The 27,289-nt window shown below is 40.4% G+C and overlaps 1 protein-coding gene across 2 annotated transcripts in view; it reads right to left on the reverse strand.

Moving 5' to 3' along the window:
* Window positions 1-1,774: 1,774 nt before the first annotated feature.
* Window positions 1,775-27,289, reverse strand: part of ELK3 (ETS transcription factor ELK3) — a 42,357-nt gene continuing 16,842 nt past the window's right edge. Inside the window, exons 2-5 of one of the 2 annotated variants that reach the window (XM_084810220.1) lie at window positions 20,881-21,089; window positions 17,973-18,767; window positions 10,874-10,996; window positions 1,775-3,649 (exon numbers count right to left, since the gene is read on the reverse strand). In XM_084810220.1, coding sequence (XP_084666346.1) covers window positions 3,551-3,649; window positions 10,874-10,996; window positions 17,973-18,767; window positions 20,881-21,087 — 1,224 coding nt within the window. In that variant the 5' untranslated portion in view covers window positions 21,088-21,089 and the 3' untranslated portion in view covers window positions 1,775-3,550. Of the gene's footprint in view, window positions 3,650-10,003; window positions 10,997-17,972; window positions 18,768-20,880; window positions 21,090-27,289 lie in introns of both variants that reach the window. The other variant, XR_014784354.1, reaches the window with a different exon arrangement.

Below are 27,289 nucleotides of genomic sequence, written 5' to 3' on the forward strand. Positions count from 1 at the left end.
GTCCAAAACTCTTGTGTATTGGGTGCAAGGAAGAGCATCAGCCTTTTACATATCATTTAACTTTAATTACTTCATTTAGTTTCCATGCTTCAGAATGAGGACTGTTATCTCCAAGAGAGAAGGGGAAAGCCGGGTTTTTAAAAAATTTTAATGGAATGCCAACAATGAATGTTAAATGACATCCACATTAATGTATGGCGGTGTCCAGCTGTGACTCTTCCTTGTGTCTCCTTGCATACTTCTCTCAATGCCCAGGCAACAAGATCTTCACACCTTTATGCAGCAAACACAACAGCTTGGTACACTTTGGTGTTTCACACAGCAAACAGGTAGAAAGAATTGTATGCTTAAAAATGTAAAGAGGCAGGTACTGAAATTCACAAGTAACGTGTTTGTTGCAGAAAATGAATATTCAGTAATAAGTTGCATACTCAAAACTATTTTAACCCTCACCTCTTTTCCTTATGTAGTAATCAGATGAAGACATACTACCATACTGGGTTATTGACTTTAATAAATGTCTGGTGTCTTTCCAGGTGCCCATAGATGCCACACCTAACCCCTTGTCTCCCTTTAAAGCCCTTGCTACTTGACTATCCTGTGCAGAACAGCATGGATTTTTTTCTGTGAAATGAATCAGTCCAGGAATCAAATGAATAAGAGTAAAGCGGTAGCTTTACACAGCAAACATGATTTCTGTATGTACAGTGACATTTCCTGGCCTTTACAAAGCTTACATTATAGTGGGGCTGACATTATGAATCCATGTATCATACAGCAGTGTAGCTGTTTGCAAAGAAAGAGTAGGAGCCCAGTTCTTACTAATCTGAAGGTTGCCTCTGATGCTAACTCTTCTTTAATGCAAATATTATGACCACATTTTAATATCAGTGTCACTTAAGACTAGTTAAGACACAACCCAGAAGATTTCATTCACCTTGGTCCATTTGAAGTGGCTTAAGTACATAGCCTGCATTTGATGTAAACCTGCATAAATTAAAGAATAAAGTTGTGCACTGTCAGTACACTGCTTCAGTATATAGATATAGCATTTGCTCCCCAAAACCATCCCAGAGGTGACAGATGTTTGCACAAAAACTATTTAATGGGCAGTCTTCCATTATGTTTCTATCCTTCAGCTGATTTTTAATTTACATGAATTAGTAGCTCATATCTACCATTTTATTTACAAACTACCATTGGTACAGAATAGTTATTTATTGCATTGGTCTGTTATTCTTCTTTTCCCCCTTTTTTTAGTAATGGAAACCATCAAGGTCCCTCGAACATGGCTAGTATGTTAAAATGCTCGGAAACAAGACATTTTACCTTACTCCCTCTAGTATGTTTTTCCTGCTGAGGTTGCTAAGGCTTAGAGAAGTTCTTGTTTTATATATTAAAACACAGAAAATGTAGAGATTATGTTCAGTCCTTGGTCTTTTTAAAGGTTCTTGTTATTGGAGTTCTTTTATCAAATTCCATCATGCTCCAGAGGTGAAGCATCTATTACCAAGACACATATTTTAACAACCTTCTGTTTTCCAGGTTTGTAATTTGTTTTGGTTCCCTGCAATGAAAGGTAGACTAGGAATCACAATTTTGGAAATAAATGTGGAATATAATACTAGAAGCATCAAGAAGGAAGATGACATGTTAAAAAATGTGTCCATATACCCCAAGAACCTGCCAATAGGGTTCTGTGTGCAAGGGAAAGACTATATTCAACAGTGAATATGTTTTCCATGTATTGAAATTGATAACTTGCGGTTTGAAATTATGCATCCTGCTAAGGGGGATAAGGAAGGGGAGCATAAACTGGAAAACCTATGGAGCCTATCATACTGTGAGAACTGGGGGGTAGGAAAATCAGTGGCTCCTTTAAATAGCAAAAAATGTTCCAAAAACTATAAATGGTGGGCTTTGCTGTGATACAATCTTCAGAATGTGAATTACAGTGAGAACCAGCTGTAGCACATTAGTCATTGCATATTTTTGTTTAAAAACGCATACACGGATTTTCATTTCACAACCCGGAAGACCAAAGGTTTATCATTTCTGCCATATTTCTAGATCAACGGAACCAGCATTTTCAAGCTAGATTGTATTATTAAGTGAGACTGTACACAGGATAGCACTGCAGTTTATATAAAACGAACCCTGGGAACATGATGTAAGTTGGGATGCTTCAACTAATCTGAATATTTTCTCTATTTGGATATAGTTAACATGTTCATAAAATATGCATGCATGGGCTATCTTCCAGATTATATAGCTGATGGGTGCAACACTCTTTTTTCTATAATGCCACACACACTTACTTAATTCTCTTATTTTGTATTTCATCTTCAGGAAACCAATTGTGACATTCTAGGCATTGACATGCTCCATTCCTTGGCCCTCAAAGTTCTAGCCTGCTGGGAAGACCAAAAGCCCTGGTATTGTTAAATCACAATGTTCAAATATCAGGTTAGTACAGTAAAAAAAAGAGTACTGAAAACATTTTGGGTATTACGATGTTTGCTTCTTGGTTATTGACAAACTCAAATCATGTTTAAATACTTTTTTTTTACAATCATGATTACTAGAAACACTTCTCAAAGTTCTCAGTACTGCCTATGTTTTTTTAAACCTTTGGCCATGCAAAACTGGAGCCACTTGCTTTCCATCCCTGATTAACAACAGACTTGAAAGTTTTTCCTGTAAGGTGCAATACCTTGAGTATGGTCAAGAAAATGAAGATCAGTTTGAACTCTCTTCTAAATGTCTGATGAATACATGAAAATGAATGGTACTGAGCAAGGTTATATCCTCTAATTTTAAGAATGTCCCTAAAATATGTTGTAAATATTTTAAGGCCATGTTCCTCTTACCATAGAGAAGAATTCAAGCACCTATATCTAAATAGTGTCCTATTCTTAAACAGAATTACTGGCCAAAACATTTATTATGGCCCCTCAATTCAGCAAGGAAATAGAAGTATTCTTTATATAACTGGAAAGCACTTAATTCAAAATTACATGAATACACTGCACCATTATGGCCTACCAAAATGGGAATACTGAAATACTAGCATAGGGGCAGGGGGTGTTCAATACTTGGTTCCTTTTCAACCTTTATCTTAATACTGGAAAATATATAAATCATTTATATAACATTATGCAAAAGAAGGCACAGCCGGTTATAGTTTACACAAGCATGATGCATAATATGCAGAAATACAGAATTAAAAAGTTTCACATCCTTTAGATATTGTTTTGAAATCTATTAAGAAAGGTACTTCATTAACAAACAGTGTTCAACACTTGGAGAACAAGGATATAAAAAAATTATAACTCATTTTTAATGCACAACAGATTTTCTTATACAAAAAAAACCACTGTTTAAAAATGCTAAATAAACATCATACAAGTAGATCATTCATGTAATGAAAAGTGCAAACCATAGTAAAAGAGGTTTCATCATGTCCTCCTGGTGTCACCAGAAAAATGAAACCCATCAGAATGGCTGTGTTAAATCCAGTTTGTTAGCAAGTCCTTAATTTGTTGAGACATCAGGATTTATGAGCATTTGGAGAAAGGAGAACTGGAGAAGAGGCCCCATCCAAGCTGGGAATTTGCATTGGGATGTGACCATTTAGCAGAGTTGGAAACTGCAAAAGGAACAACAAGAAATCATTATTATCTCTGACGTGCATGTTATGGCTCAGTTCAGACATCAGAGAAAACCATGGTTTGACCTTCCAAATATACAACAGGCAAACGATGGTTTAGAGTTGTTTGTTTTGCTTTTCTGTCCTTAGCATTGAGGTTCACAAGTTCACTGCTTCCTTCATGGCACAGCAACTTTTGGAGGTGGAGGTATTGCTGTAATACTGGTTTGTCAATTCAGGGCATCATGCCAAACCAAAATTAGTGCAAAACCACTTCAAATCACACTTTCTGATTCTAGTTTGCCAATCAATTGCGAACTATGGTTAGGCATGACTTGGAGCGCCCCGAGACGTTTATGAGTAAAAGATATGCTGGATGAATAATTTCAGTAAGAAATGAAAGAAAGAACTATGCTGAGACTCTTACAGAGATTCTTGGAGATTCTGAGAATCTTGCAGAGAGGATTAAAAAACATTTTCCCCCATGGCTTCGTTATTGCCAGACATTTTACATCTCTACTCTTTATATAAAAGTATAGCTTTTAGAAATCATTGGAGGGGAGGAAAGGCTTGGTAACAATATATAAACACCTTGTCTTAAATTCTAAAATAAAATTTTTCATAATCCAAAGCTGTTCAATTTTTCCAATTTTTCAGAAAACAAAGGTCCTTGGAAAAAAGACTGTTTTTTTCCTGATTTTTTCTGGTTTTTCTCTGTGTCTTCACATCTCTAATCTAGTCCAGCATTCTGTTCACACATGGCCAACCAGACACCCATGGGAAGCACACAAGCAGGACCTGAGTGCAACAATACCCTGCTTGATATCCTGGCTTGTTAACTATCTAGACTTGGAATAAACCACAGTGCCCTGAGTTTCTACCTAACTGTAAGCTTGCGTGGAATCAGAAGTGGAAACTTTCACTCTCCTCCTCTGATGTGCAGAGAATGGGGGAGGAGTGCTTGAGGCCTCTGCTTGTTCAAGTTCACCTCAATTATCATCTGTATCAGCCCTATGAGTTGGGTACAGATAATTTTACCTTAGCTTTCTTTATGTAATAACCTCATACATATTTCTTCTAAATAGAAATGATAAAATTGGAACGTTGCAAGAAGACAAATGTACACAATAGTATTCCAAAAGCACAGTCACCTAAAGCAATGAATAATGCAATGGAGAAATGCCCATTTGTTATGTAAAACTTTCTGATTTTCAAAGCATTAACATAACTGCATTAAAAAAAAATCAAGGAATCCTGGGAAAATTTTAACTGTAAGGTCAAACAAGAGTTGAAATTATAGTAGAACCACTGAAAACCATCTTCAAACATAAATGCAAAAGGCTACCACTGTAAAGAAGATAACCCTTGTCCCTTATGTGGTAATTTACTATATTCAAGGATTTTCCATTCAAAAATATGACTGCACCTCTAGTATGTAGCAGTACAATCTATACAATGTTACTGTACAATGTTACTGTCTTAATCTCCTTTTGCATAATGTGTAGAATGGCTCTTAAACATGTGGTCTGAACAATGGGAAATTGCCCCTTCACAGAAAAGTGCTTCTATGACCAATGGTAAATTCCCATTTGTTACATCTCATTGATGAGATGTGGTCTGAAGGCACATGGATGCAGGTACCTTGAAGCTAAGCAGGTTTGGGGCTGGTCAATGTCTGGATGATAGGCCATCTAGGAGCCCTATCTCCATTCCTTTGAGTTCCATGATGGAAGAAAGGCAGAGTATATCTGTTCTAAATAAATAAATTATTCTATTGACAGAACAGATATCCATTTAAAACAAATGGATACACCAATAAATATTTGGAAGACCTGTAAGATTAGCATACAGGTATCTTGATAGTACAAATATGAGCAGCATGTATTAAAAAGGCAGGGTACAGTTGTCTCCTGCAGAATTTTGTCCACACTGCAACCAGTGGGAGAAACAAATTTGATATAAATTCAGCTGTTTGTGAAACTTCAGTATAGCAAAGATTTACCTTAAGAATTTATATTACTTGCTATTGTATTTCACTACCTTTGAAATGGCTTCATATAGCTTCCATATGAAGCCACATGGCTTCTGCATCACCAAAGAAACATAGTTGGTATTGTAGCTGCAGTCTAAGCAGGGTGCACACTAATATAATCTCCATTTCACCAAGAAAAATGGGGACACTCTTGTGTACTTCCAACACCTCCATTCTTGTACCAAGTATTGCAGCGTGAGCATCCCAACCTAAATGTATTGCTGAAGAGATTCTCCACCTCCAGTTTCTGTTCTAATTTACTCTATTCTGTCCTGTCTTAAAAGCAAAGGAGGGGTTATTTTGGTTAAAGCTATACTAGAGAAACAGAACTGTCCTATAATACATTATCCAGAGGTCACATCCACCACGCAGATTCTGCAGGCTATGTGCTACATGGTAACCAAGTGTTGATGTGCATGGATTTATCAAGCTGTAGTTTCTTTAGATATTTAACTTCTAGAAACCTAGGGGATGGTGATGAAGAAATGTACCACTAGCAACTCATCCTAAACCTGTTTTTCAATGACATTCCCAAAATGTCCTTAGCAGGCAAAATAGGGGCAGCTATTCACTACAGAGATTTGCCCAGTAAATAGAGACATGCATACTGAGCTTGCCTACAATTATGCAGATTGTCCTCATTTGCCTAATAAATCATTCTGCAACACATCGTAGCCTTTATTCTTCTACTTGCCATGTCTTGTCAGAGTCCTGGCACTTCAGAATGATCTCTCTTGGTTTTGAGTGTTTGTACACTGCCTGACTTGAAGGACCCCCGAGTCTTCCCTGGATTCAATTCAGTGCAACCATAAGGCAATTAATAAGCAAACAAATAATGGTATGAATTCTGGCTGTCCAGAGACATCCATCAGTGGACTGTTTAAGATGCCAACAAATTCCAGTTGTGTTTCCTTGCTATTGTTTAGACCTCTATTGCACGGTACATTGCAGCTCAGAACAAGTCTCTCACTGCCCTAATTATACTGCAAGCTTTCAAATCCAGAGGGAGTTAATTACATTCCACAGGAGGCTCTGCCAATTAACCTGAGCCACTGAAGTACGCTGGCTGCTGCGGGATTGTCTGCTCTCCATACGCTGGGAAATAGAAGTTGCTTTACCTGTATACCAACTTAAGATAAATGGTTTCACCAGTCCAACTACTTTTCTTTGTGTGCCAAAATAATATGTCTAATTTTCTGTAGCAGCACCTGTGCCCTTTTTGAAAACAAAGAGTTTCTGGAGGAAGTCAAGCGAGCAGCAGATTGCATTGTACAGGCCCATTTCTCACTTTCCAGCCCCCATGGCCATTGGTATTTAAGTAGGACAACTACCATTTTGGGAAGGGCAAAGATGGTGGGGGTTTAGAAGAATGTACAAACTCTGAAGGATGTACAAACTCTGATTTCCTTTTTCCTCCTTCACTCTATGTAGGTGAATCAGTGAAAAGCATTTCACTGCATTTACAATACTGCTATTTAAGTAAGGCTGCCTTGGACAATTATACTAGACTTCAAGCAAAGAACTACGCCCCATCGTCAAGATGCTTTAGGTTTTTTTAAAAAAAATCATTTTAGTATTCTGCTGCACCTAGCAAAATGAGAGAACCACCTGAACAGGAAAGCTGTGACTTAACACCTGCTCCTCCTTGTTCTGTGAACCTCCCTGTTCAGGGACAGTATACCTCTAAAAGCGAGGTGCTGCTGCTGCACCCACCTTAGTGTTCTGCTTGTAAGCTCTAAGAAGCATGTGCTCAGCCATTGTTGGAAACAAAGTGCTGGACTAATTTAACCTGCTTATTTGATCAAGTTGAGCTTCTCTTGGGTTACTCACTGGCCCACTCCTTAACAGCATCTGCTTCCTGTTATATCCCCACAACTAGGTGACGGACACTGTCCAAGCTTATGAGGCTGGTACATGCACACCCCAATCTAGGAAGGATTAATTGTGTATGCGCCCCAGATGCTGGGATTTTTATCCCTTTTGCATGTGCAGCATGCATCTAGCAAGGCCTCAGTAAGTGGACATCTATTTCTCTGCCTTGCTGGATGAGCAGGAGTGTGAGCCATGCTTAGCCAACGAACCCACTGGGCTAATAGGAACAACTTGCTGCTTCACAACCTTCTCCCTTTCCCTTGTAAAAGTGGGAAGACGGTCCAGGATGGGTGGGAGCTGAAGTTACTCATCCAGTCTTCAAATACGCAACATGCACAGCATATTTTATGAATTTATTTACTCATTAAAATTTAGTAACGAGCTTTCTTTGTCCAGCAACAACCACGGTAGTGTAGTTCTAAGGGCAAAAGGTCCCTCTTAATAGAGACCAGGGCTATCTCTGCTCGTTTCTGATGTTCCCAAGAGTTCCCTGCAGCTCCCACTCACCATTCAAATTTCCTCTTCCTTGACTTCACCTAACCTCCTAATAGGAGTCACTTGTATGTATCTGATTAGCTCTGCTGGAGACATCACAAACTTCACCACTACAAAACTTCCTTCCCTTTGGGCCAAGCCAGAGGTGATAGCAGCGGCTACATTTGTTCTTCCAAGATGACTATTCAATCAAATAGGGGTGGAGAGGTCTAATTTTAATATCAAAGGGCCCAGGGGATGAGTGGGTTTGGGGAGCTGAACTCTCCCATCCTTTATCTCCCTGTGGTCTATCTCATAGCTCCAATACAGGACGGGAGACAGGTTGAAGAAAACTGCCTAGTCCAATGGACCTTGGGGAGGGCCCAGCTTCCTCATCCTCATCCCCATCCCCAGATACCCCTGTAGATAGCAAGATTAAACCCCACTCCACCTTTATATGTGAATAGGGGCAGACGTGTGAAAAAACAGAACTTCCACCATTGTGTCTATTTTGGCCCCAGAAGCAACCAAACATAATTGCAATACTACAACAATACAGACACAAACTTCATGTAAATTTCACTTCTTCAGAGTAAGTATGTTCTCCATGAAAGGGGGAAGGAGGCAAGGCTTATACATCGCTTTGTAAACAGAAAAGCACACTATTAGCTGGATCTTCATAAACATACCCCAAAAGGGGAGAAAAAGAAAACTCTGGGTCTGGGCTCTTGAAAGAGGGTAAAGTAAGCTTGCTCTGGGCTTTGAAAGCCCCCTTCTGTCAAAATGGGGGCGGGGGAAGGCATCTGCATCCTGTGATCAGGAATTTGTTCTTGCCAGGAAAAGTAAGCTTTGATTTCTATGCTTTGCCCATTCATGTATTCTGCTAGCTACCAAGTGTACTTCTACAACACGAAAGGCTTGGCTTTGCCCTCAAAGCACCCTTCATCAGGGAAGGTTTTACCTGTAAGGATACAATCTCCAGTGAGCCTTGCTTGGTAGTGAAATATTTGGCGAGTTGAATCAGGTCCAAGTTCCGCTCCTATTGCCACTTCTTGTTGGGTTCTCAGGAAGAACACTTTTCCCTGCGCTAATAGATTTGTCATCCTGGCCGTTTTTTGAACCACACATTAGTCAAGTAAAGGCCCCTTGATGTGATGGATCCTACTAACAGCTGCTGGATGTGTTTGGCTCTCCCTACCAGATACGTCATGGATGCTTCGATGTGAAACTGCCTGGATGTCTCTAATCTCTAAGTGCAGAATTATAAAACGCTAAAAATAAATAATTTATTCGAGGCAAAAGAGAGCCCTGCATTGAGCAGGGGGTTGGACTCGATGGCCTTGTAGGCCCCTTCCAACCCTACTACTGTTCTATGATTCTAGGACTGCTGCAAGGGGGTCATCTTCTAAGAAAGAAGAGCTTCTCTAGCTTCGTGAAGATGTATGGGAAGCTGGGCGTCTTGTGTTTTCAAGAATTCAAGATTTTGCATGTTGGGATTCATCCATGGGTTTGAATGGACAAGGTTTATCTTCCTCCAAGTTCTCTGAATTTAATGTACATTCCATACTATATGTGTGTGTGAGAGCATATCAAATACAGGATTATCTACAAGAAGCAGGAACTGCTATCAAATAACTTTTTCACAACACTTTATATAGTTGGTATGAATTTTACTTGCCTAGGTGCATTGTATATTGTCAACTTGGGAATTGGTCACAACTCTTTCCCTTCAACACCTTCTCCTTAATCTTCCCATTGTTTGCTTAAGCACAACCCAATGTCACTTTGGGTTTTTTGATTTGGAATTTGTTTTCCTGTTATAATTGGTGACTGGTGTTTCAGTGGGAGTACCTTGTCGTACACAGCACTTTAAGTGCAAGCACACATTTTTGGCAAGGAATGCATGTATGTAGTGGAGAAAGCAAAATATGAACATTAAAACTACTTTCTTTTTTTTTTTACAATAGAACTCTGACCTGATTGTAAGCAGCAGAGAGGTATAAGGCCACCAAATATCCTTGTTACCAGAAATCCGTTTGTTTTCTTTTTTAAATTCTTTAAACCAAGGAATGCAAACATGGGAATTGTTGTTGTTGTTCAGTCGTTCAGTCGTGTCCGACTCTTCGTGACCCCATGGACCATAGCACACCAGGCCTTCCTGTCCTGCGCTCTCTCCCGGAGCGTGCTCAAGTCCATATTCATTGCAAAACATGGGAATACAAGGTAGCAAAGCAAAACAACGCAAACTTGAATATTTACAGACAGTATACACAGCAGTTTTGCTACAGTCGCTTAATTTAAAAAGCTGTGCATCTTACAAACATAAATGTATGCGCATACCCTGACATACCATGCCTGATAGTTGAGGACAGTATTGGTGTCCCTCCCACCACCACTCAACAGCATAATAATTCTGCTGCTACAACTCCTCTGCTTGCTCCAGGTGCTTCCCTGACACAATCTGCTTATGCTTCCTGTTATTGGTAGGCCCAGTTTTTCCTGTGTCAGCCAAGTGAACTCAGAGGCCAAATTCCAGGTAATGATGCTAACATGTTTATACCTAAGACACTTTCTCCCGTTTTGATACGGAGATATATGGAAAGCTGGTTATCTTGTGTTTTCAAGAACTCATGATCATGATGCTATGTGACACAAGTTGGGGCCAGTGCACTGTCTGCCATTACTGCTTTCTGACACCTTTACTGCTTGTCTCACCCTGCTATTAAAGCTCTTCTTTCCCGGGAGAAGGAGAGGTTTTCTTGTTCACAGCAATGTCAATAGTTTGTTGGGCTACCTGGCCAGCAAGATCCACCTGAGAGAGTGCGGTCATCGTAAGTCCAACCTACCTGGAACAAGGTGTTTGGTCCTTGCAGCCTGGCAGGACTCAAAGGAGCGACAGGACTGAGGCTGCTCCAGAAGTGAATGCTAGAAAGCAGCGGGCTCGGGGTCAACAACAATCCATTTGGGGTCTGCAAGACAAAAGACACCCAGTGTGTATGCATTCCTGTGTTCATTCTTCAGCTTTGTCGTGTCTTGACACACATTACGTATGAAATGAATGCGTTCTCCCTTTGCTTCGCTCCTTATATCTTAGCTTTTTCAGTACTGTAAGTTTAAGGCTATGTGCCTTAAACTGTTTACTTTTCTAATCTTAGAATTTTCTAATAAACATTTTCAATGGGGATTTGGTTGAAGAAATACCTATACTGTCATGTACTATACTTTCTCAGTGTCTTTGGGTGGGTTCTAATGCAACTCCTTGGAAAAGGGTAGTGTGAGCAAAACATGACTGTGAGGGGGAGAGAGAGAGAGAGAGAACGCTAAATCCAAAGGTTTTAAAACATTTTTAAAAGGACTATTTGACACCTTGCACTAGAGTGTGGCATGAAAAAAGTGAAACTAGATCAAAAAAAGTTGTTTTTCTTGTGCAACAACTTGTGCATACAGAAGCACAAGAACTTCTATAGAAACTATCCGTTACTGTGTGAACTCTTCAGCATTTTCAGAACACCCTCATATAATTGATATATAATGCGTACCTCTCTTCTTCTTCCTCTCCCTATGTTTTAATGCCTAAGTTAGGAAGTTTATTAACATTTCAAACAAATGTTGGTCAATGGTGTTGTCCAGTGTAGGATATGACACTACTCCAAATTAGGAAGTACCAATTTCACTGACAGTATAATTTCAGTTTATGCTTGTTTGAGTCACCATTTCCAAAATCACATGCTGTGTGGGCCCAGCTGAGTCAAGGAGGCACTTTGTTTTGTAACACAGAGAGGGCAAAAACGTATGGACAGTGATGTTGCTCTTTTCCATGTTACATATATTCAGATGGAGCTTCAGCTCAAGGGATTAGATTACATTGATCCCTTTCCGTGATTATCAGCAAGCTTTGCAGTGAGCTTAGAATGTCTGGACAACTCCATACTGACTATCACTTGAGCAGGGATTGCAGCAGGACTAGGGATGTACAGATTTTGTTAAATCCATTCCATCTGTGTTTTGTGGATTGACTGGCATCTTTCGTTCCATCGTCTGCTCATTGACAGAATTGGATTCTTCTCCAATTTTCCAAACTTGTGTTTGCATTGGGAAGGGCACACTTGCATCAATGTGCATGTCCGAAAATGCACATTTGTCCAACTGCACGAATCCTCCTCAAATCTGCATTTTCACGCCTTAGCCTAAGGAGGGAAATGCACATTTTTGGTCGGTGTTTGGTTTTTTGGGTATGACTAAATTTGCGTACAATTCTGGAAAGTAAAAAACTGGTCAGCAGATCTGCAGAATCCGACAACTCAGGAAAAGGCAGTCCACTGTGGAATCCATGAGTCAGATTCATAGAAATCCAAACTCATTTGAATCCGTTGCAGATTTCTCCAAGATCCCTAGGTTGGACCCTTAAAGAATGTGTTCCGCCAGTGAGCTGTAATTCCCTTCTGGTTGCCTGACACCATGTGGCTGAGTGACCAGCATTTGCTATGATCCACTGGTGTAAACCTGGATGTAAGATACCAAATGACGGCAACAAAATCTTATATAAGCAACTTATATCAGAAATAAACCTTGTTTTTATCAAAGGAGTCAATACAATAGCAGTGGACATGTTGACTCTGTTCACATGACATGGTGGATTATTGTGGGTTAATTAACCCATGATTAGCAGCAGTATGGGGCTGCCATTTTGAATATGTGACATCTGATCAGGGATTGCGTCATGTTGTGTGAACCCAGACATCGTGGGTTAATTGAGGGTTAAACAACCCACACTTAACCCTCAATTAATAGCTGGGTTAAGTGTGGGTTGTTTAACCCTCTAATCCATGATGGCCAGGTTTGCACAAGATGCTGCAACCCCCGATTGGAGGTCGCATATTCAAAATGGCAGCCACACAAGCCCCGCATGTGCTGGAGCTAATTGTGGGTTAATTAACCTATGATAAGTCGCTGTATCATGTGAACTGGCCCCTTTTGTGCAATAAAGAATATACTTGCATCTAGAATGACAAGGGACCTATAGAATGCACCTCCTATGAAGAGCTTCCATATCCTCTAACCATCAAATTTTACGCATGTTCGTAGTTAAGTCCTATTGAATTCGGTAGTGCTTATTCCCAAGTAAGAGTGCATAGGGTTGCACCCTTACAGCAAAAACAAGTCTTGTGGCTCCTTAAAAATTAACAATTTTAATGCCATAAGCTTTCATGGACTACAGTCCACTTCATCACATGCACAAAAGGTTATGATATGTTAGTCCTTTAAGTGTAACATACATAACACAGTACCCCTCTGGAAGGCTTACAGTACAGTCTTATGTATGTTCTATTGTGCTCAGTGGAATTTACTCAGGTATGTGTGCACAGACTTGCAGCCTGACAGTGCAATCTTATACAACATGTCTAGACAAAAATACATCCTATAGAGTTCAATTAGGCTTACTCTCAAGTAAATGTGTATAGGATTGCAGCCTTAGAGTATCCAACAAGGCTTGTGTGGATTTTCTGTGCTTACTGTTTGCTATTTTCAATAGCATGACTCATGAATAAAGCTGAGATTTCTCTTGCAAGCAGCCCACAGCTCAGAAAGCAACTGTCAGGTCATTTATTTTTAAAAGAACTGCAAATTCTCAGGCTTTTGTACCCAAAATAGCTATGCTTCCTTTTTTAGCATCACAGAGTGTGTTGATCACTGTGTCCTACCACATGTCTTTTGGCATGATCAGAACTAAGCTCTCCCTAATCGGCAAAATGTCTGAAACCCATTCTTTTCTATGGCATCTGAGCGCAGAGCATTCTTTACGCCAGGGGTGGGCAACTTGTGGCCCTTCAGACAGATTGGCCTACAATTCCCATCAACCCTAGCCAGCATAGCTAATGGTGAGGGATGCTGGGACTCGTAGGCCAAAACATCTGGAGGGTTATAAGTTGCCCACCCCTTCTTTAAGCCAAATAGAGGTGGTTTTAGCATGCACTGGACTAGAACGCCTGTCTGATGATCATGTATTTTAACACCTGGAGAGGTGATGCCATCAGATTATTTGGGCCTTTTATGTTCCCTATGGAGAGTCAGCTTGTCCAACTTTACAGGGTATTAATACACAATATTAAACCTTCTCTATATAAGGTTCACGGCAGAGCTCTTACCTTACAAAGAGATTTTACTTAAGTAATCAGAGAGCTGATAAAAGTCCGATTGTGTTAGACTTCTTAAAGCGTAGATCATATTGAAATCTAATGTTCTTTCTTTCTTTCCTTCCTTCCTTCCTTCCTTCCTTCCTTCTTTATTTATTTATTTATTTATTTAATGTATTAATTGCCCATCTGGCCAGTCACCCAGCCACTCTGGGTGATGTACAACTATAAAAACAGTTCATACAATAAAATTCAACATTAAAAACATCACATTTCTAAAATTACCCTAGCCCACCTCTAAAATTACCCTAGCCCCCTTTGAGAAAATGGGCGCTTAAATTCCCTTATATGTTCTGCAACGTTTCTGCATATGACCTTCTATTACTTTACCCCGTTTCTTCTCTTCAGGACTGAGGTCTGGTTCTCAAGTTACTTTTGACAAGCTACAGAAACCTAGACGTGATTTTATACGTATTTTGTGTGGGGAATGTCTGCATACATCCTTATGTGGTGTGCTGACTGATATTTATCCAACCAGATAAATATCCAACTGCAAACTAGCAATATTGCTGATGATATCATCGATACTTCCTTTCAGCACATAAGGATACATTCAGCCAATATATCTGCCACATGAAATTGACACAGGGACCTCAGCATATCAAGAAGCAACATGAGAGTAGTCTTGTTTTTTTAAAATGTGTGCTGCTGAAGTTGTTAAAACTACAAGACCGCCACCACACCAGGTGTTGGCAACAGCAACTGGATGTAATCCAGAAGTGCTACTTCTAATGGATATGTAGCCATTTATTACTTCATGCTACCCTTAGGGGACTACTCTGGGGGGAGAGCCTTCTTATTACCCATAATCTGCACACACACACAAAAGCATCTAAGTAGTAGCAACTGGAGGACCTACTGACTGAACTAGTCAATTGCTAAGTATAGTGTGACCAGCAAGACTTGGGACAGGGAAAGGTGATCAAATAAGCCACACACTGTCTACACCTGCCTCCCCCACCATCCACTATTTCCCTGGGGGTACGTGCCATTTCTGTGCATTCTTGTGACCATTCTCCCCTGGTTGAAAATTAACAATGTATAATCTGAGCTGCAGAGAAAGAAAAATCACATCATATGAGTATTGCTTATGATACATTGGAAAGTGCTCCTTATAAATGCATGTTTTTATAGAGTGCAATTCAGGATGGCTTTTAATTAAGGGAGCTGAGCTAAGAGGAAACAATGAACAACGGTTTGTGTCCACTAAATATATGCTAAAAATAAGATACAATATGATTTCATATCTCAGCATTTGAAGTCAGGCTGTTGCCTGGGCTTTGGAAATAATTGTTTCTTGCATTCATTTTTATCTGGAAAAAGTTATAGGGTTTCATCATCACCACCACCATTGTTTCTAGATGTGACCTCTATCTCCCAAATCGTGACACCAGCTGGTGAGAACAAGGTTGCTACCTAATGAAAATCTTTTCCATGTATCTGGATAGTTTTGCTAAGGCCCCTGTCAACTTGTAGGTTGTTACTGGGCACTGTCTGTGCATTTTTTAACATTTGTCTTCAGTGAACCCTATAGCTAAAAACCTTTTTAAAAAGGCTTCTCTGAGTATATGCAAAATTAAATTCCTATGGCTGTAGTCGTATGCACTAGCTGGAAGACAGTCATACTAAATTCCACTGAGTAAATAACATGCATAAGAATAGGCTGTAAATCTCTTCATACTTATAAGAATTCTACTCTAAAATACGTATTTGCGTTATTATCTTCAACTGACGGGCTCAGTTCTGGTGCTGGAGTGAACAACAGGACAGTCTCGGCAAGAGGGCAGTGTATAAAGAGGAAGGTTGCAACTGGCTTCCACAATTCTCTTCCTAGAAGGAAAGAGAAAACCCAGCACTCACTACCTTTCTACCTAGAGTACCAGCCTACCTTTCAGTCTAGTCTAGTCTAGAGCCTTCTGCCATTACCAGACTCCAGGCACTACTAGTAGTAGGTGCCTGGAACTCAGTGCTGGAGGTTCCTGCATTAAAGCTCATCTGATGCTTAATGCAAAAGGGAGAGACAGTTGTACACACGCTCATTCTACCCTGAAGGAGTCTGGGCTTTTTTAAAATCCAGAATGCCACACAGCCACTTCATGATTAATAAAGATTAAAGAAAACAGCTTGACCTAAACATGTCATTTCATATTTCATTTGAGAAAGGCCATGGTGCCAGCAAAATACAAAATGTAATTAATCCGCTAACAGTCTATCTCACACTCTGACTGAGGTTAAGGTTGCCAACTGACCATGGGGAAAATCAGAGACACTCAAAACAGCTTGGCCTGTTCTTATGCTTCTCACAAAAGCTTTTAGATAAGAATTAGCAGGTGAAGCTTTCCATAGCATACAGATAAATATTACCTGCTAATGGCTGCAGATCAAAAGCCCAGCTACAGGGGCCAATTCAAAAGCTGACAGCTCTAACTGGAGTTGAGTTTCAACTTACCACTTCAAAACAATGCAACTGACTTCAGCCTATTTCTGTGTTAATTTCCACACTGTCCAGCATTCCAGGTCTAAATCCACTAATTACAATAGTCCTTTCTTCTGAATAACGCTCTGGCACCCTGGCCCGAAATGACTACTGTGCTGATCACTTGGACTACATGAAGCCTAACAAGTTAGCAAGGGTGACATGCATTAAACCAAATACTGCTGGTTAGTTCAAGAGTAAACTTAAGATCAAGCCAGTGGATTTCTTTAGCAACGAACTCTTAATTTCAGATGACCTGTCACTGCAACCTAAACAACTCAAGTCCATTTGATATAATGACTATGCGGCAGGACTCTGCAGAGAGAACTGTGCAGCAAAGCTTTTATGAACCTGCAAAGCCTCTGAAATTGAAATAGGTTTAAAAGTATTTTCTTAAAAACCCATTAATGGGATCTGTTTTACAAGCTAATGAAAAGGTCACCTTTAATGAATGCGTACTGCATGTGGTACTAGAAAAATCAGCCAAGCATCCCACTGTGTTTGTGGCCAGGATCTGATCCAAGAATTCCTCGTATTTGTTTGTTAATCTTTCTGGTCGCATTCGGAATACGATGGAAACAGCTTTAATGGATTGATGTGAATGGCTGACCCAGGTTATTTCTTTCATATTCCCTCTGGCAACTATAATTAGTTTATTCCAGCTTTCCCCAATCTGGTGCCCTCTAGTTGTGTTGCACTACAGTTCCCATCATTGGCCATGCTTGCTATGGATGACAGGAGTTATCCAACACATTTGGAAGGCACCACGTTGGAGAAGGATGGCTTATTCAATGTTAGGCCTGGGAATACTGGAAAAGTATCTCAGGTAAAGAGGGCACCACATTCCTGGGATGGGGCCTTTTCAGTGGGGGTGCCTCTCTTTGGAACAACCTCCCCAAACAGATCCTCGAGTCTCCAAAAGTATTGCCATTTAGCTTAAGATCTTATTATTCCCCAAGGCTTTCAATTTACTGTGTTTTAAATCTTTATTGGTAAGTAATTTGGTTGTTTGTATGGCTGGACAACACTTGGAAGACCTCTAAAAGAAAAGTCACCCAACAAATATTTAAATAATAAGTTACATACTGACTGGCCTCCTGTTTCTTTCAAGGCACTTTTCACTAAGGGCACAGGTTGTGTATATAGTAGTGAACAGAGCACAAATAATCCTTGGAGCTGTTCCACAGCCCCAATGCAACCCACAAAGAGGAACAGCCCACTTGGGAAAAGAATTTGGCGGGTTTCAGTAAGTCATTCAAAGTGTCCAGGACTTACCTGGGCCGTGAAGAAAGCTGGAGTCAGAGATCCTGATGGGAGTGCAGGGCTGTTGAGGGCAATAGAGCCGAGGTCAGTGCTTGAAAGAACCATTGGAGGTGGCGAGATTTCCAAACCTTTGGGTTTCTTAGCCTTTGGGGGAAGAGAAGAAGATTTTGTCTTGGATCCTGAAGAGAGGTTCAGTGGCTCAAGAGAATCGGAATCCTGGCAGCTGGACTCCAAAAAGATGCTTCTGTGTTCTGAGGGGAGGGGTGAGTTAGGAGACAGAGATGGTGACCGGGAGGAAGACGGTGATGCTGAGGAGATGCTGGCTGCATTGGGCAACATTAATGATGATATTTTTGCAGAGACAGAGGATGCTAAAAAAGCAGAAGCAGCGGCCGCCTCAGATGTTGACGGCAACGACACAATGGGCCTCATGACTTGCTTGTCTGTTTTGTTTGTCACAAATCTTATAACAGTCCGGACTTCTTCCAAAGGTGTGGTCTCTTCCAGTTTCTCCTCCAGCTTTTCTGTTTTGATCTGCTTGAGAGTATCTGGCTGGTTTTGCAGGGAGTTGATGGTGAATGAGGAATACAGCCCTGAATGGATATATTCATTACGGCTTGTGCTTTTCAGGACTGACAGGCCATGCTTGTGTTGTTCTCTGCTCTCAAGAGGTATCTTGCAGTCGCTGTCCTGCAGCAAAAGGCTCTCCCGGCTTATTTCCACAGTATGAGGATCCATCTTTAAAATCTCAGGGAACGACACAAACTTGTACACAAACTTCTGTCCAATCACCTTCTTGATGATGTTCTGTGTAAAACACCAAACCAGGTGTGGGAAAAGATTAGTGTCTGGACAAAGTAGCTCAGTGCAGAGCATATGGTCTACCATACAGAAGGGCCAGGGTTCCATCCCTGGCATCTCCACTTAAAGGGAACAAATGCGAAAGAACTCGGTCTGAGGCACTGTAGATCTATTACCATTCAGAGTATCAATACTGGCTGAACAGTTTTGACACAAGCAGCTTCCTACGATCCTGTCCTATATGCAACATGATTAACTGGCAAAGCCACCTAACAGAAAACTCAAGAATTTTCTATATGCAATATGATTAATTGGCAAAGCCACCTAACAGAAAACTCAGGAATTTTCTGTTTTCTTCCTCTGTATTCCACTTCCTACCCTTCTTCCTGTACTTCCTCCTGCTTCCGGACTGCTACCCAATCATTGCTCTTCCATTTTAAGCTACAAGCAGACTTACATTTGCCTTTCTTGTGTTTTTTTCTATGTGTTTATCCCATTGTGTTTCATTCACAGCAGTGGTTGTGACATAACTGTTATGGATAGGAACCAGTTTGTGACTCATTTAAAAAAAAATCTTTTAATTCTTGCTAAAATGCAGTTATGGTTATATTTAAATGAAAGGTAGGTATAACACCAGAACACTACAATGTTAATTTGATGTTATACCGCTATAATACTACAAGAATTTTTTAAAATCATTATTATTCAGGTCATTACCATTTTTGTAGCATGGTTAATGGCAATGACTAGAAAGGGGTTTTTTTGTAATCCTTTTATCACTATAGCATTAAGGTGTTATACTGCTATAACTGTCTTTCATTAAAAATTATAGCTGTAAAAAGATTTTAACACTAATTAAAATATCAATTAAAAAAATACTAATCAACAGGGTCATAAATGGCACCAACCACAAGGGATATAATGAATATGTACTGAGCTGCGATACGTTCATTTTCCCAGTTCTGACTGACCACATCAAAACCCCAGCCTTTTAAAATGATGGAAGGTAGTTCTAAAAGCATCTACACCTGCAGATATTGCACTACTTTTCCATTCTTGTGAAAAAGTCAGTCTTTCTATGGTCTGAGAAAAGACAGAAGAACCAAAAGGAAAATACAGGATGACAATGATTGGATGAAAGTGTTGTTTGGATGCTCCATAAAAAGTGAGTGAATGAAGTATGGCAATTCCACTCTAAATGGCTAGGGCGGAAGCTCACCCCAAACCTCTCCCTGGAGACTATCTGGCCAATATTAAACGAAACAACAAATCATGGGGGCACAGTTTCATAAAATCAATGGTGTGGTTTTATTGTAATAACTAAACATAGGATCTCATTTCCTAACTATAAATGTGAAGGCATGCAAATGAAATTAGGAAAGGGTGGTTTTGATTTGTTTTTGTTTTGCCTGAAACAGAAGCACTGTAAATCTGAGAGAAAATTAGAAACATTGGAACATTAAAAATCATGAAATAATTTATCTTTCACAATAATGAATGAAAGTGGCATGTTGAAATAATTATGTTACACAGCCAATTCACACTGCTACAAATATCTTAGATCCAATACTCAAAGGTATTAATGTTAGTGATGACAGAACTGCTATGGTATTTGACTAGATTACTAAACAACACAGCAACACAGATATTGAAAAAGTGCTTTCACATGTTTCAAAATGCATAATATCTTCAGCTATTTGGTGCAGAAATGAAATCTGGGAGTCTGCAAAGCGAACTGCTGCTGCAACTCTGTGGCAAGCACAGCACAGCCACCTTCTTTGCTAATTAATTGTCACATATTCCTTCTCCTTCTGGATCAAGTGAAAGACACTGGTGAATATCTGAAAATATGCATGCACGCAAACTCAGAGAATAAACTAATACGAGAAACTTGAGAAATTTGTTTCAATTTGTGCAAACCTTCCATTTTTTAATGGTGAGGGCACTCAGAGAAGCACATTGAAGATGATCTCAGTATCTGGTGTACAGTCTGGTGTACATACGACTGTGTGTCTAGCTATGACTATGAATATATGCATATATAAACTATTACATAGAGTATGGTGTACACATGATTACTTTTGTTTACTGACATATTACTAGACTTGAAAAAAAATACCTTGTCATAGTAGTATCTCAGAGCTCTGCTCAGTTTGTCGTAATTCATGTTAGTTTTGTTTTTTCGGAGTCCCCACAGCTTAGCCACTTCTTCTGCCTTAAGTAGCTTAAATTCACCATCATTGGATGTCCAGCAAATCAGGTGCTCATGTTTCTGATCAAGAAGCAACTGCAACAGGAACTGCCACAATGTGATTGCGCTCTCCATGCCTAGAGTGGACCAAGAAATATAATGTGAACATGGCCTAGACTCAAGTTAGTTTCAACCACAACACTTATTTAGGATGCATCTCTCTCTCTCTCTCTCTCTCTCACACACACACACACACACACACACACACGCACGCACACCTTTTTTTTAAAGTACAAAATACTGAAGAACCACACCGAAATAAATTCTACAGTAAAATTCTCCAGTAAAGGCTCCCATTTTTTCTTAATCTTGACAGCTCACTCTTGTAAGATTCTAGAGTTTTGAAAAAAGATTATTAACATATAGAATCACCAAGTTGGAAGGGGCCATATACTGAGAAACTGTCAATTTCCCTAAATATTAAGCAGTAAGAATTCCATTGATTTCAATACAATTTGTCAATGGTCTCAGGATGGTAAACACAGGAGAATTTAGCCTTATATCCCAATAGCTGTTACCTCCCAAAAAGTGCATATATTTTTTGTTAACAGCTTTTGCTTGTGTCAAACTCCTGACCTGCTGACATTGTCAATTAAAATAATTTATACAAACATTCCTACTGCAAGGGAGACTGGAAAACTGAGCAGCTGCAGACAGTGGAAGCAATCCTGTACTAATATGCAGGGGAACTTCATATGCCTAACTGTACTATCATCTCTGACAATGTTGAAGGGCCACTATGGTGCTACTGGAAGTCAGCACAGACTAAGACTTCAACACGCAGTACAGCTTTCCGAGGGAGGTGCACTCGGGCCCCTCACTTCCCGCCTTTAAGAAGGTGGCAAAGCCATTGTTATTCCAATGAGCATTTCCTAATTTGGCTTCTTTGAAGTTTAAGTGCTGGTCTTTACTTGCATTTTATGACTGCGTATGTTATTCTTTCTATCAGTAAAGCACCTAAAGCAATGCACTGTAAAACAAAATCAAAATAATAGTCCAAGGGAGACATAGTCAAAAATGGGCTGCTTTCCAGTCAATCAAAAAAGCAAGGCTCAGTACTTGTAAATGCAAGGTGCAAGTATTTTTCAAAATATATCTACCACTAGATGGCATAGAGCTTCTGACTCTGTGAACAAACAATTCCCTTGAAACCCCATGGTACTAAAGAAATTATCTCCACAAAAGCCTAGATGTAACTGTGCATAAGAAGTCACTCCATGGGATTTTATTTGCAAGCCTGTTGGGCTTTTGTTAACCTTATAAACAGAACTTTTAAACTGTTTGGGGTTTCTTTTAACCACACAGACATATTCAGTGTCATCACATGTTTAAATGCATGTGAAAAAACTATATACCTGGATTATTTGAACTACATACATACAGATACGGGTTTATTAACCTGAGGAGGTTTCAGACATCACATCTGCACACATAGCAATTACTTTGTGGAAGGCACAGCATGTGTAGGAATACCAACATTCCCACTATTATTAATCACAAAAACCCTGCTCTGTGAAATGGGTTGTTACAATTCGTATTTTACTAATACAAGAAAGAGGCCACCCTATGAGGACCTCAAATTGGAAATGTCCTGAGCTTCATTTTCGCCTACACTATACTGGCCCACCTAGAGCATACTTGCAAAATCACAGTTTACCACACTTCTACCTTTATGCAGCTAATATAAGTCACCATTGTCCCATTATAGCAGGATAGTAATATTCCTGGAATACCCCTGGAATACTATAGAGTGGTACACTACTGCACAGGAGAAATGTAACATTTCACAATTACATCTTCTGTGTTTGAGCGCATGCACACACACAGGGTAGTTTCACTATAGAAAATATCTAGTTCCTTTTAAACAGAGAAAATTCAGTAACCATTCCAACCCAAGGAAGAAAACTGTGTATTTTGTGAGTCCCATCGATACAACACATTTGTAGTGGCACACACAAAAGGTGGTGGCCAGAAATTTCCCCAGTTAAGTCTCCTCGTCTAAACCCGTTATCTTAATCTCCCATTTGTCAGAATTCAACATCTTGCTTGCTCGCCTTCACATTAACAGGCTCGTCCCAATATAATGTGTGCTTTTTTTCCTACAAAAGAGAAAACCAAAGAATTCACATGAACAAAATTACTTCAGAATAAAGAATTTAAGTAGGTTTTCCTGGGGATTTCCTGGAGAACCTGCATTCCTGTTGGCTTCTAGGCAGAGATATTTTTTGCAAAATCCAACTGGAATTATTTTCAAGCTGGTATAAACTTCCACGAACGTGCTTCCATAGAGGAAATGCATTGTCTGCATTCAGACGGAAGAATAAACTAATAATTATGTGAACAAGCCTGGGTAGGCTTTGGGCTTGTGCGCTCTGCCCTCTCTTCTCCTCTGGTGCAGTCATGAGGAGATCAGAAGCGTTTGCTTCCATTTTAACTAATAGTAGGTTCACAATATATCTGAACCAAGACAAACTGTGGTTACTCTAATACAGTGCATAACCTGGGGGAGGAGAAGGGAGAGAGGAGAGTGAAGGTGACACTGCACACCAATAAATGGAGGGAGCAATGCTATGGCCACTAGACAGTGGTTAGACAGCCATGGGATATGGTGTTTCCCAGAGAACCGACCTCCCCCCACTTCCGCGCTGCCTCTGAGGCAGCGCAGAACAGCCCCATCCTCCGCACTCGCAAGAGGAGCGCGGAGCGGCCGGAAAGGGGCGTGGCAGAGGGCATTCCAGGGCAGGGAGAGCATAGCTGCCTATGCAACACATCCTATGTGTCGTACAGTAGCCTCCTTCCCCCGCGGTTGCCTCCGAGTTTGGAGGCAGACGCCTATCTAGTTAGGATCGCGCCTGTATTTGCTCCTCTAGTACTTACGGTTGCCAACTCTTGAAACAAAAAATTCTGATACCTGGATAGACTCAAGGGTAGACCCCCTTGGAGAACGGACAGAAACTCAGGAAAAAAACGTGTGGTTTTTGGTGGGTCCAAAGATGGAGCAGGGACAAGCCACAAAAGTGGTTTATTTGCCTAAAGTAGACAACTAAACCAAACAGGCTAGTGGGGTCGGGGCAGAAGAATCTTGCTCTTTGGTTTTTTCAGCAAAAACAAAACACAGGACTCAACCAGACCAGTGTCTCTCCCTCCGCCCCGTGCCATTAATTGGCAAACCTACTTGTAGACTACAAGATGTTTAGTTCCCACATCATTCCTTCTATTTCTGAATTTCAGAGCTGATCGTTTTGTGAACCACCCAGCCAGCTTTGGCTATTGGACTGTATAGAAATGTAATTAATTAATTAATTAATTAATATTGTGGATCCTTTTTTGACCAAGATGGCACCATCCACACTAACACAAGAGGGAGGTATCAGCCGGTTAGAGGGGACACCAAGGTTTGCAGAAGTAAAAAAATATATATATTTAGTGGAAAAAAGCTACAGGGAAAAATAACCCAAACAGCCTGATGAGGACAGACTGTGCTCAGTGGCCACGGGATGCTGACTGACAGATGGGAGCAGAGGACAGCAAACTGGGTGGGAGGGGAAATGGAATGGAGTATTGTAAGGGGACTCCACACTGCAACGTTTTGTTACAGGTCCCACTTGTAATTAATATTATTGTTTTATGGTCAAAGTTTTGTACTTCTGAATCTTTACATTTGCCAAGAGGCTACATATTCATTAGACTGAGACACCTTATAAACTTCAGAGGAGGAGGGAAGTACAATTTCTGTCCCTGCTCGACCCCTTAGTAATCTTATTTGAACACTATGAGATGATTCACCACTACCTGCACAACATCTGAAAGCAGCTCTGCAGAGTTTCTGCAATCACCCTGAGCTGCTAGTAAACAGGTACAACTGAAAGCCTTGTGGTGCTAAATTATACTAATATTTATGCCGTCCAGTTCTATCACACTCTTCAACCCCAAATGGTTCCCATAGTGGCTAACAAATACAACTATCAAAGCAATCAACAAGTAAGCCAACAATACTGTAAAGAATGATAAAACAGCTGAACAGTAACACAGAGACACATCCCATACACAATTCTAAAGCCAGATAAAACACAGGGCCAATCATCAGAATAGCATCTCTGAAAACCACAGAAAAGGCAGGCGCCAACCAAACCTCTCTGTGGAGGGCACTGTGTCATGTCGTGCTCCACAGGTGGGGCCTACTGCTGCAAGGGCACCTCATCTCACAGGCCCTCCTCACAGGGCCTGATTGAGGCTCACTGGGGGCTGGAGGGGTTCCTTTTCCCAAGGAGAGGTCCCAGGCCTCGCACCTGGTAGGAGAGAGCCTTCCCCATCCCATGTGTGTGAGGGAAACAACACTCTGTGCATGTTCAGAGGCACTTGTTCAGAGATAACTCTTGACTTCCCAGAGCAAATGCCCTTTCAAGTGGGAGGCAAGAGACCCTCTCCATCCATCACAGATCTACCCAAAGGGAGGAAATTAATTAGATTAATAAGAGCAATTATTATTTGTGATATGAACATCTGCAAAATCTACCACGTCTCTCCATTCATGTAGTGCATGCGAACGTGTGTTTGTGTGCATGCTCATGCGTGTATTTCTCCAAGGAAAATGCTGTTTTTGCAAACGCAATTTTTCAGATGAGCTAAAAAAGCTCTTACATATTAGTGTGTGAATGTTCATTTATCGCCACTGGATCTCAACTGTGTCTAGCAGCACTTTTTCCTGAGCTGAATGACGTAGGGCATTGTTAGCTTCTCGTTAGCACTCAGCTTCCTCTATTTCTGCAGGCAGCAGGCAGGAAATGGGAAAATGGACCAGAGGAAGCCTGGCCTTCTACATCTGTCCTTGTTGTAATCTCAGCTCTGGTTTTATTTTGCTAAGTAGCACAAGTTTCTCTTAACCCCTGAAATGCCAATTTGGTTTCTACTCAATGTGGAGGGGGGGGGGTGTTTTTTAATGGAATTAGATAATACTGGATCTGAAAAAGGAGGCAAACATAATTTTACTATTTTTTTAGCACACTCTTTTACTAGAAAACTAAACATAATTCAGTGACAAAAAACAATGTTTGCATTAGATTCCATGCCCTACTTTAAATAAGCCTAAGTATGTATAACTGAACAGAGCACATATACTCTTGCTTCCAGGGCCAGCACAAGACATTTTGCAAGCTGAAGTGAAGGACAAGATGGCACACCACCAACCACATTTCTTGTACAGAAGCTGACTGGACTGGCAGTTGGATTTAGTTCAACGCATTGGTGATCTGACAACTTCCACTGCACCTGAAGACAGCAAGCTAGCTTAGGGTGCAGGACAGGCCACCCGGCACACACAGTTCTGTCCTTCAACACTGCACTGTCCCTCAGCATCTGCTGCTTGGAAGCAGCCATCTCACTCTGGCTAAAGGTAGGGTCAGCTCTGCTTGCTTCTATTTCCCGTCCCTTCCTCAGTTGTCTCCCATGTGTCGAATTCGTATGTGGACCGGTCCTCTTGTACTCTGTAAACCCCCATGCATATTGATTTTCTGTGTTAGAGGTAGCTGGGTTAGTCTATTGCAGCAAAAGCAACAAAGAGTCTTGCAGCACCTTAAAGACTTAACAATTTTATCATGATATAAGTTTTCATTGACTGGAGTCCACTTCATCGTTGTTATTGTTGATCATGATGATGAAATGCCCCCCCCCCCTTCAGTATCCAATACAGAATAAATTTTGGAAATTGGCATTGTGCCAGAGGTGTTTAAAGGTGCATTTTTCACAACCATCTCTAATTTATGAAATCTGTACGGTGAATCTGATTGCCTGTAAGATAATTTCCTCAGTGCTGGTTTGTGCAACAATGTCCAAATCAAGAATCGGTAAAGGGAGTGGCAAATACTACCTAAACATCTGCACATAATTGTTTTTTCTAAAGGAACTAAGTCTAAGCCGTGCTTCAAACTACATTTCTCAACTGAGATTTTTCAACGATGATAGATAGGATGTGGTTGGTGAAAACTCAGCATTTCTGCCAAAAAAGGAGGGAAAACATATCAGTTTGTTTGTTTAGATATGTGGTCAAATATTTAGCAAAGGAGATCTGACTGTTAATGTAGGTGACCTTAAAAAGCTGGGCTTACAAGGAAGTGTGTAAACGTGCTTTCACTATATTGATGCAGCTTTCCCTCCAATTCATGATTCCCACTAGGGTTTAAGATACATTTTTGACTGAAACTTTAGGAACCACTTTTTCTTCTTCTTTTGTAATGGACACAACATTTGCTGGTGTTTTCCGTGCCCAGCAACTGCATCA

This window comes from Heloderma suspectum, chromosome 7 (assembly GCF_057233095.1).
Source record: "Heloderma suspectum isolate Gila_16-S chromosome 7, 16-S_ref, whole genome shotgun sequence".
Classification (NCBI taxonomy): domain Eukaryota; kingdom Metazoa; phylum Chordata; class Lepidosauria; order Squamata; family Helodermatidae; genus Heloderma; species Heloderma suspectum.